General features: G+C 34.3%; 1 protein-coding gene across 1 annotated transcript; it reads right to left on the bottom strand.

Moving 5' to 3' along the window:
- Positions 1–3340: 3340 nt before the first annotated feature.
- On the bottom strand, positions 3341–10973 carry LOC131154498 (isopentenyl-diphosphate Delta-isomerase I). Its single transcript, XM_058107307.1, has 6 exons — positions 10637–10973; positions 8519–8574; positions 5386–5477; positions 4269–4371; positions 4030–4167; positions 3341–3860 (listed from the first exon to the last, which is right to left on the bottom strand). The coding sequence occupies exons 1-6, from the start codon at positions 10915–10917 to the stop codon at positions 3607–3609; spliced, it is 924 nt and encodes a 307-aa protein (XP_057963290.1). The 5' UTR covers positions 10918–10973; the 3' UTR covers positions 3341–3606.
- Positions 10974–11949: the final 976 nt, after the last annotated feature.

Here is an 11949-nt window from a genome sequence, read left to right as displayed (position 1 = left end):
GTGTGATGTTCCTACTGATGTCGATGGGTTGGTATACTCAGTATGGAAATGAAGTGTGATGTGCTCAATATGGAAATGATGTGTGATGTTTCTACTAATGCCAATGGGGTGGTATGCTCAGTGTGGAAATGATGTGTGATGTTCCTACTGATGCCGATGGAGAGGAATGCTTGATGTCGAAAGTAAGTAGGCATTGAGAGTTGAAATTATGTGATTTGTTGTATTATGTAAAATACCTATATGTGAATTTACATACAAGTGGACACTCATGAGCTAAAATGTGAAATGAATATGAGGAATAAAAGAGTGTGAATTTAATTACAGAAACAATTAGGACGAAGTAAAACTCTCCGCATGAGGGTTTACTAAGTAAGATGAGTGTCCTGATAAGAATCCGCACTCAAATTAATCGAGCAAGGTTACAAACGATATCAGAGCAGAGGGGCGTTACATGTGTGGGTGTGTAATCTACCCTATCCTCGGGAACGTTTGCTGTTAAGCATTGGTTGCATATGTATGAGAAAAAGTAATAGTATCAAAGCTTATGAAATTATGTTTCATATCTATATAATTATGAGTACATATCTGTATATTTTCTCAAATGATATAATCATTCAAATGAGTGTATTATGATATAACTAAACTCATGTGTTACACACTGTAAATAATTTATTCCGTCTTACTAAGAGGTGTCTCACCCAAATATTTAAATATTTCACAGAACCGTGACAGATCAGGAGATAGAACTTCGAGATAGAGGGGAGTTGTTACCCTCATAGTCAGGGTAAGTGTCTTGTATTAGGGATGTATGATTCCCTAGAGTATGTTAATGAAATTTGCTTCTACTTGAGGTGAGTTTGATATCTCTTTTAAATAAACTTCTTTTTTAAAAAGTGAAAATTTGGTTTAACACACTTAGTAAATGTATTTTTCTATTTTGAAAAAAAAAATTAACTTTTGAGGGTGTTTGACAAAATTAAGCATTGAGCGCAGTGAATTTTATGAACTACTTTAGAACTTAATTAAACACCTTTAACACCAAAAAGTGTAACTTGTTTGATAAATATCTAAATATATATATTTTATAAAAATTATAAAATAAAATAAAAATAAAAATAGGCCATAAATAAAATTACCCAAATTGAAATGAGAAATTGCTTGCATTCTTGAGACTAAATAAAAAATTCAGCGCAAATCAAACAAATCTGAACTCAAATCGCAATTCAAATTCAAGAAAAAAAAATCAATAAAAAATAAAACAAAATTGAATCCCAGTTTCAAGTAGCTACAGATGAAGTCAGGGAAGGGAACGATGGCAATGTAAAAACACAGTTGAACTCAAATTAGAGGAATGTGTTGCAGCAGCAACAGCAGCATCTCTTTTGTTGCTCTTCACCGTGATTTCTTCAACTTCTTCCTCGGAGAAAACGCAAATCTTTCTGATCAACCACAATTGACTCCAATCCCATCCTCTTTCCTTCCCAACACCATGACGCCATTGCCAACCTGTCTCACTGCCTCTGCCCCATCATCGCAAACACCAGTACTATTGCAGCATGAAATTCGAACAATAACGAGGAAACAACAACTGCTCATTTTCTTCTCGTCGCAGCGGCCAACGGCCTCACTCAGGTGCAAATCGATTCATTGATCATATCAATTTTGGGAGAGTGGAGAAAGAGGGACTATTACGCGAGCCTCAAAACGAAGTTCAGCAGCGAGTCGTCACTGAGCGAATCAGAGGAGCTAGACAAGCAATACCAGTCTCTTAATTTAGAACCAATTCAGTGAACCAATTCTCTTCGCTTTTTTTAGGCATCTTTTCACAGTAAACAAAATTGGACTTTTTAAAAGGTGATTTTACTTTCTTCTAATAGATTATTATATTTTGTAAGTGTCCTTTTTTATTATTACAATAGTATCTGCATTATTTATAGAAGGGGGGTAAAATTATCATCATATAGCTCAAAATGTCAAGAGTTTGAGACATGGGAATAATTTTTTATAAAAATGTAAGATAAGGTGTTGGATACTATAAATCCATCATGATCTATCCATTTCCCGTACCGATATACTTGGGATTTTGAAGTTAGCTCATGAGATGAGGTTTTCCCTTACACTTAATAAGTGACCACCAAACCTCTTCCACAACCGATGTGGGACAATCCCAACAATCTCCCCCTCACATATCGGGTTCCAAATCGGCAGCTCCACATGCCCATCTTGGGGAGAAACCATGGGCTCTGATACAGTGTTGGATGGTATTGAGTCTTCTCAACCTCAAAAGTTAGCTCATGAGGTGAGATTTTCCCTCACACTTAATAACTACCCACGAAACCTCTTCCACAATTGTGAGATAATCCCAACAGGAGCTATCCTTTGTCTACATTGTTTATACCTCCTACAATGACCCATTAACTTTTATTGTCTTAAACATTTAAGGTAGCTTACAATTTTTACCTAAACAAATATGACTATTTTCCCCTTCTTAAAAGTTCTTTTTCACAAAAGAATAAACAATTTCCACAAAAATAAACTCACTTTCATTAGTTTCTTTTTTAGAAGTTCCTTTTCATCCATTCCAAGGATATCAAATTAAGCCCTAATACTATAACCCAAGGCCTATAGTCCGACTAGTCATTCGCGTAAGCTCAGCCTCCTCTTTGTTCGTTGCTTCTTAAAACTTAAAACAGGGATATAGAAAGATATTAGCAGCCCATGACATAGAAATAAAGAACTGAAGAATGCTTGGAGAGTACATTCAACACTTTATAAAGTCGTGAGGCATGGTTTCAATAGGAGGTGTATGATATAAAATCCAAAAGCTTTACAACTTTGCTCTCGTGCAAGAAATGACCTTAAATATCTATCCAAGTTGCAGAAGCGGGTGGAGAAGTACCATCAAAATAAAAGGAACCACGAAAGCTTGGAGGGTGCAAAGGGCAATAAACTTTACCAGCTCCAAAAAAAAACACAAAAGGCAACCTTTAAGGCTGCCAAAGACGACAACAGAACCCATGCTTAAGAGACCCATAGTACATCCTAATTTCCTTTGTCGAGCAAAGAGAAGAATAAAACTAAAAGGGAAAAAATATGTCATTCCCATGATTAGGTCAAGAGGTTCAGAACTACATCCCTCATCCAAGATGACCTTAGGCTCCGCCAGCAGCAAAGAAAAAAAGTTGGAAGCAACTATGAAAAACTCAGGACCTATACAGCCTGCAGGATTGTTTGTAGAGAATCCAAAAATCAGGTTAGGCGTTCTAAGTGCCTGTTCAAAAGATACATTTCTCATTTTTGCACCAAGCAAATTGATCCACATAGCAATCAACATTCAAAATAAAGAAAGTCAACACATCTTAGATTTGCAATTTGCAAGACAAAAGCTTTCTTGTTGAGGTCCCCCAAACCACAAAAACCAAAAAGTCCAAATAAAACTCACGTCCCAACAAACAATACACAGCACAAAATTCTACTACATAAAAGTTTGTTCAAGGACAAAATACACCTGAAAATCAGCTTATTATTTGGAACAACCAAAATTATTATAGTTTATTTTTTATAGAGGGAATAAAAAGAGCCGCAAACCACCACGAACAGACTTCTTTAAGTCAACTTGTGAATGGTTTTCATGTCAGCAGCTTCCTTAAGGGTTCCCTTCTCAACATGTTCCCACCACTTCAACAAGAAATTGTCCACCACCAGCCTGAACCAAGGGGACAGCTTCAGACCCTCTTCACCCGCATCTGCCTTTCTCAACAGCTCTTTCAGCTGCTCCCGGTTCACATATTTAATTTTGGCAACTTCATCAGGGTTTGGATGCACATTAACATCCCGAACAATAAAGAGCAAGTAGTCAACTGCAGGTTTTAGACAAAAGAGGTTGAATTATTTACTCGCAAATTAGTCACATATGAGTAGGTAAACAAAGCAGCCCACAAGCAACAGCTGACAGAGTCTAATCACAAAGACCCTCAGCATCAGCTAAAACAATATTGAAAATAAGCTAAATCAAGCTGTAGGACATACGTTCATGCTCCCCCCACTTGCCATCTGATGGCGCTTTGTACAGCATGCGGCCAAGTGGCATGAACTGATCAACTGGAACATCTTCAGCAGAAATACCGAGTTCATCCAAAAGCTTTCTTTGAGCAGCATTTCTTACACCTGGAAAGCAAACAATAAGAAAACTCCACAGAGGAAATACTCCTGAGAACTGATAGAAGAACAAATATTTCCAGATGAAACGACGATGTAAAAACTGATACCAAGGGCATTCTCTTCGATAAGCTCAGATTCACGGTATAGTGGGTGGCTGCAGCAGGTGTTTGTCCACACAAGAGGAAATGTGACCTTGGTTACAGATCGTTGCTGTCCAGATAACAGAAAATACAGTGTTACACTCATTTACATTCACGTAGAACAATGAACGGGCATTTTAACTGACCATAAAACCTTCAAAGGATAGGTGACCACAGCAGAAAATTAGAGAAAGATGAGCAGAAAAATGTTAATAGTTCTCCAAACATATGTTACAGCATAATGAAAACAAAAAGAATGACTACTTCTACGATGGCTACCAAAGGAGTCAAAATATAAAATATAAAGAAAAAAATATGTAACATAGGGGAATTCAATGCACAGCCAGCAAGGCTCATTCACAAAGAATATGCAAGAAATGCTAATCTCATGTAATAAACCACTAGTTACAGTGATGCATTAGCAGAAGTTCAAAAATGCTTTTATTTCTCTCCTCCCCCAAAAAACACCAAACAAAAAGAGATGTGATCTGGCAGTCGATATTATATTTTCAAGCTGAGCTTCAATGGCATCTGGATACCCCAATTTTTTTACCACAGTGAGGGATTGCTCAGTTGCAATGCTTTATATTTATGTTTTCTATTAGAGTGAACCTTATTATTGTTGCATGTTAGTGAACAAAAAGAAAAGGTTTCAATTGGGCTAGGTTTCAAGTTGTTCTTGGCTAATTGCAACTGTCATGCTAATTTTGTTTTAAACAAAAAAAGAAATTATTGCACCACTAGTTCAGAAAAACATGGGGGAAATTATAAAATTCCATGGCATATGCAAAGATGAATCCACATTAAACAGCCTAAGATACATGCATCTTGCACTCCACCATAAGGTCTATTCTAATCAATACACATTTACTGAAGTTCTCAAAATATAAGTAGCAGGGTCTAAGGCATACAATACACAAAAATCTGGCAGATCCTGGCTAGGCATTTCCAGATGCCATTTTGTACTTTTCATGTTCTCAGATAGAAAAGGTATAATATCATATAAATGATAAATCTAAACTTCACATTCACAGCACATACTTTTTATAGCCATGAAATAGTTATCAATGCCACGAACACATACCTGAAGGAGTAACTCATATTTTGAATTAAACAAAAATACACTGAAAGCTCTATGAAGCAAATTTTCAGATTCAATCTTTTCCATCAAGTGACCTGCGCATGACAAGAAGCATGGGCAATTAGCGAAACAAAGCCTATGGTCTGACAACAAAAATAAATGTACTTGACTATACGCATGGGAATGAATTGATCAATTAATTATACACAAACAAGGATTATATGATGAGAGCATTTAGTGGGGCGAAATTGAGTATTAATGTTTCATATCAATCCTGTCATTAGGGGGGAGTAAATGACTTACAGTATCTTACTAATAACATTCTAATCGAAGGTAACAATTCTATTATTTTTCCCAACTTAGCAACTAAATGAATTATAGAGGAAACCTTAAGTGGTGAAGTGACCTAAAAGTTCCAATCTCAAAACAAGTGTTACTCTCAACCTCAGTGCTAGTTATTAATTTTTAAAAAATAACTAATTGGCGTCCTTTTGGAAATCCTGTATTAAGAAAATTTCAGGATCTCAACTCTGCTTTATTATATAGAATACTCCTACCCTTGAATTTTCACCACTACATTAATTGCTTATGAGCATAGAGCATTCAGTACATTTAGCACCAGGCCTGGCAAATAGATCAAAATCCAGGTATACAGTCCAAATTCAATCCACTAAAACTCTAAAACCAATACAAAATTGATCCACCAAAAAGTGTACGTGGATGAGAAGTGTTCCAATCTGAAGTTAATTGGGTTGAGTTCGATATATTTGAGGATATCCATCAGATACGCTTGAATCTAGTTTTGTTAAAGTTTTGTTCTTTTTTTTTTTTCTCAATATAGATATGGTTTCTTTAAAATTTTCATCATTAGTGACACACATGCGAATGATTTAAACTGCTACTTGAAACAACATCCATTTATATGCAACTTTTTACTTTTGTTTGTTATTCTAATATGTGCTCAATCAAGAATTTCAAATTGATATATTCATGTAAAAGGTTGTGACTAACACACCCTTTGGTGGTACTCACTCACTGTGCTACCATTTCAAACTCAAAATTTTTTAATTTAAAAAATAACTAAATTATAACATAAATCAAATTTATTTACTGCCATAAAAAAGAAATTCATTAATATGAGTATGACAAGTACCCATTTGTGTTTGTGTAATAAATAGGCTATGTACTAAACCATTTCAAGGCCAAAATGATTCACATAGGCCTATATCGATTTGTATATAATGATAATTAATTTTACAGCTATGTTTCTTGATGATGTTATATCACTCCAATTGCATATATATATATATATACATAAGTATCATTTATTTTAACATGATCTACTAATTATTGTAATGCTCATATAACCTAATTCATTTAACCTCTGTAATTTCAATTATTATGTTATTGTATCAAAGGATAACCTAAGTGGTGGAAAAAAAAGTTTTCATTATCGTTATGATAGATAAAATACGACAGATTATATGCTATATGACATGAAGTATCTGTTCAGAACAACCATCCACACTCAAGTGTACTGGATGTAGATTTTTATATTCTTAATAGATTATCTGCCAGATCTGCCACTGATTTTTTTTAAGAGAAAAGAACTATATGAACAACGAACCAATGCTACAATAAGGGGAGAACAAAATGTCCTTCCAAGAACAAAAAGAAAAGAAATCAGAAAAATTACATGAGCACAGCCAGCCAAACCCTAACAAGATCAGGTAGCGGCAAACCCCTAAAGAACTCGAAAGAATGGACAAAGAGTGAGACCAAGAAAACTGCTCTATCCCACGGGATTATACCATGGAAAAATCTGCCATGGATTATCCCATAGTCACCTAATATGTGCTGTGCATTATAAGTCGAGGTACCAGTGAGGGGAACAGGTATGCTTCTTAGATTGGTAAGTGGTATGATGAGGTTAGATGGTCAACCATTTCAAGTCATTGCGCGCTTTGAAGTACTTAATTGGGTTTCTAACCATTTTGAGAATCAAGCTCCTCAATTACTTCAATTTTATAATTGAATGAATATTTTTGCGGGATTATCCACCTCTAATACACCAGGTGCATAGGATTGTGACTACACAATTCAAGAGGCAAAATGTACCATGAATCAGAAATATGATTCTGGATACAGGTTTGGTGGTGGATATAGGGATCCGGATAATGATGGATTATGCACAAAAAGAAAAAAAAGTGTGGTTTTCTAGGTCTATCTAGCATATAGTTCATGTACATTAAAAGTTACATTTAAAATTTTAATAAAAATAATAATAATAATCATCACAACTAGAAGTCAGCCAAGTAGAAACACATTTCACATATCATCAACAGATGGTAAGAATTCTTATATATTTTGGAATAATGAAAAAAGAACGAAGAAATCACAGAAAACATATTTTGGTGTTTTGTTAAATTTTACCCAAAAAAAATTTGCGAAAATGTGCGGCCATTATTATACTGCTCCTATACAATCTTTATTATCTAGAGGATCCATACTGAAAATATTTAAAAGAAATCATTCTTGTATATAGCCTTATGAAGTAGGAAAAATATTTATAGAATTCAAGATTTCTTTTATTATTTTATGAACAGTGATAAACGCCTTTAAAGAAGAAACCTTCAAACTATTCACAGCATTAATCACATTAAAAAGATTTGAAAAGCTGGGGAAAATGTTATCAAACTTCAAAGACGATAGTTCTAGTGATTCAACAGTGAAGCCCTCGTTCACAAGCTTAACTCAATGGGTTAGCCCTATAGGCATTGTGAATCCATTCCCTAATTGCTTCAGCTTTTAAGGCAAGAAACAGCTAACACATAACCAGAAACCAGGGAGGAGAAAAGAAGCTATAAAGAGAAACTTTCAAAGGAGGCATTGAAACAGAAGAGAAGAGATATATATATATATATCAAAATAGAAAATAGTATATTGAAGAGAGAGAGAGAGCATCCTTCAAGTGATAGCAGATGGTCTAATCACAAAACTACAAAACTGTAACATGTCGGCATCAGCCACAGAATCCCAATGAACTAAAAGAATGTATCTACTCTTTCTACGAGGAAAAGGCATTCAAATAATCTCAAATAAGGGAACTCCTCGTGCTCGTGAAAATTTCACTTACAATTGTATTTGGAGTTGTGACCAACAACACGATCATTCTCATCAACTAAAATGCACCTGCAAGTATTAGAATTGAACAAACGTTACTTAACCCGGGAATTAACAACTTCAGTTTAAAAACATTAATCAAAGAAAAGATAATTTCAAAGAAGAATCATCCAATTCAACACAAGACATCTACCCCAATGCTTTTATAAGTTAACACAAATTTCATGAATATTTTGGACAGCTGATATACAATTCAAATGAATGAAACCTCAGTCATGTACAAGATGGATTATAAATCCATCAAGGACGCAAGAAGAAAAAATATATTATAAGCAAGTAATAAAATATACAATAGGCAAAACCAAACAAGTTTAATTGACAGGTCATGACTATGTAATACTGTCTCAACAAGTCATTCTCATGCAATTACTGAAGTAACTAGAATATTGCACATTTCAAAAGCACAATAGATTCTTCCAATCATTACGTTTGTGGTTTAGTTTCTTTTTCAACGCAAAATGTTTTTCATAAGTCATACTATATAATTAGGCAAAAAGCAATCCAAACTGCGTAACTATACAGAGAACCATAGGAAGAAGGGAAAAAAAGGACACAAGGAAATTCCCTCAAACCAACATCGGAAAGGACAAAAATATGCAATGTAAACCTTCACTATAAAATGAGCTAGGCATCCAAACATATACATTACCGGTATAAACTCAAATACGACAAAGACGACACAAAAAATTTCAATGCCTAAAAAAGGTAAGAGGTGCCTAATGGCAACATACACACAAAAATAAATAAATAATATTCATTAATTGTATAGATCGACATCTAGCATGACAGATAGATGACAAAAATCTTCAGACTCAAACTGTTATGAAGTGCCTATTGCCAATATAAACACATACAAGTAAATGAATAATTTTGTGCCAATGCATGTTAATTTGTGTAAAAAAAAAAATTACACTAAAGAGAGCATAAAATAGCAGCACCATTGCACGTGGAACTCCCACTCAATTATGCTGTACATCTGAACCATCAACGACCCGCTATTAATATAGATGATCACAATAAAGATGGTTGAACTCTCAATAATTACGAACCAAAAAATCATCATCATCGATCAGCAATTACGAACACAAATGTTCACCTCACCTTAAGAAATTGAAATGATTTTTCTACTGCTTCACATTGTTTCCCCCATTCATAACATCAAATTAGAAAGCAAACATATCAGGAAACGATGGAAATATAAAGTTATTCATCCATGGAAGAAAATCCTGACTATTTTTTGTCCAAGTGACAACTCAAACTAGGAAGATCATCGATGTTTTGGAAACCTTTATGGACTTTGAAGAGATTGACAAAACCTCCACAGCAAAAATTGTTTTCTTCCATTTCTACATCAAGATCCATGCCTAATTAATTATAGCATTCTTCCTTTTCAGCATCAAAATGCATGTCTAATTTATCTAATCAAATAAACGCCTACAGAATAATCATCCACTAATAACTAACTATAGGAGCGAATAATCATCAACAGATAGTCCAGAACCACAAATAAACCGAAGATTTTGAATAGACACGATACATCTTGCTCCAGATTCAAGATAAAATGCTCATCACAATAAACTAATGCTTCCGACTCTTTTTTGCTTCCTGGGGAAAAAAAGTCTCCTCGAACCTACACACACGTGCGTGTCTGCGCGAGTGTGTGTTCTAAGGCTTGTGTAACTATCAAAAATAACAGAGACCACAGAAAAGAACAAATAAACCATTTCCTTTCCAAAGAACCGAACACCAACCAGGATAGGAACATCCTTTTCCCCTGAAGAAATTTACAGAAGCTTTTTGGACCGCAAGCAGAGCCTCGAATTCAAATTCAAATTCGAAAAATAAAAACTGAAAAAAAAAAAAAAAAGGATAAAAATCCCACTTGTAAAGAGGCATTCAATTTTCGAGAAACAAATAAAACAAAACCAAACACCAAATAGATCAAAATCTAAAACAACACGAATTAAAAAATACCAAACAAATCAACCGAAAAAAACCAAGGACCATAAGACGATCAAGCAAATTTAGAACAAAAAAGGCGACAAGAGATAAAAAGAAAAAGAGAACTAACTCGTCCTCGAACATCAGTCGCTTCTGGACAGCGTCCATTGTTGCATCAGCAACTTCGCCCATGGCGGTGGTGGCGGTAGATGTAGAATAGGATAGGAAAGAACGCCTCCCAGACAAAAGGGAAGAAGACGAGGAAGGAGAAGCGAAGGCCCTGAGAATGCAGAGATGGGTTCTTCCGAGCGAAGGCGGAGATGGAACAGAGAGAGGGAATCGGAGAGGTGGTGCAGCTGTGGAGGAGGAAGGAGGAGAGGCTATGGCCGCCTTAAGTAGCCGCAGCGACATTTGGAATTGGGCCGTGGGCGTTTGGCGTTTAGGTCCCTGCCGTCCCTTACATTTCTTCCCATATATAGCTTTATATATTTAAATAATATATTAAAGTAAATATTTGAATTTATTTTTCCTTTTTGAAAGTCAGTAAATAGCTAAAAGTCAAAATGCTCAATGCATGCATCGTTTATTTTCTGCAGTTAATAATTAATTATAATCAATACAAATTATATGTTATAATGTTTATTATTAGGGATGGGCGTCAACATAATATATATAGTTTTAAATGAGCAAAAATAATTAATTTCAAGAAAATTTAAATATTTAATAAACCTTTATTAAAAAAATATAAATATAATTAAAGCTAACAATAGTTGTATAAATTGAATAGAAATTGAGTGTCCACTATGCACCCATCACAATCTAGTATATAATCTCGAAAAAAAAAATTTAATGTTGTAAGTTATAACTTTTGGTAATGTTCATATAATGGCTCAGTATGGAATTGACTTTTAACATGCTAATATAATCTTTGTCTATATAAGGACATATTTTACAACCAAAATAGATATAAAAAGATAATTAGCAACATCTAATTTTTGAAGAACTAAACGGCTGAATTTCTATAGCTCTAAATTTCTTTACTCTTTACTATATTTATCACTTTATTTATTTACAATACATTATCAGTACGATCAAGTCTCTAATGGTATAACAGAATCTTTTAAGTTTTATTGGTATTATTTCAAGGTAAAAATCTTTTTTTTTTTTTTAACATTTGTTATTATATCAACACCTTCTACTACGTTATCTGAAAGGTATCTTTTGGATCCTTTCGTCGTTAGCTTATCTCTAGAGTTTCGTTTGGTGTATTTTGTTTTGTTTTTTGTTGTTTTTATATTTTTATCTCCTTTGTTAGTTATGTTTAAATTTGTTTGTCTTAATTTGGTTGGTTGGTTTTAACTTGTAACCACGGTATTCCTCCGCCAAAAGTAAGGGTTTATTAATAAATAAATAAAGGTGTCGCCCTCTTTTACCAAAAAAATA

This window comes from Malania oleifera, chromosome 4 (assembly GCF_029873635.1).
Source record: "Malania oleifera isolate guangnan ecotype guangnan chromosome 4, ASM2987363v1, whole genome shotgun sequence".
In the NCBI taxonomy this organism is placed as follows: domain Eukaryota; kingdom Viridiplantae; phylum Streptophyta; class Magnoliopsida; order Santalales; family Ximeniaceae; genus Malania; species Malania oleifera.
The sequence above is the reverse complement of the archived record's forward strand: the minus strand, read 5'-3'. Positions and strand labels throughout refer to the sequence as shown.

What these genes read in the sequence shown, in the direction of transcription:
- LOC131154498 (XM_058107307.1), bottom strand. Translation starts at nt 10,917, where the DNA reads ATGTCGCTGCGGCTACTTAAGGCGGCCATAGCCTCTCCTCCTTCCTCC. An exon ending in AATATGAGTTACTCCTTCAG is followed by an intron (nt 4,372 to 5,385) that starts GTATGTGTTCGT and finishes TTATCTGGACAG; the next exon opens with CAACGATCTGTAACCAAGGT. An exon ending in TATCGAAGAGAATGCCCTTG is followed by an intron (nt 4,168 to 4,268) that starts GTATCAGTTTTT and finishes TTTGCTTTCCAG; the next exon opens with GTGTAAGAAATGCTGCTCAA.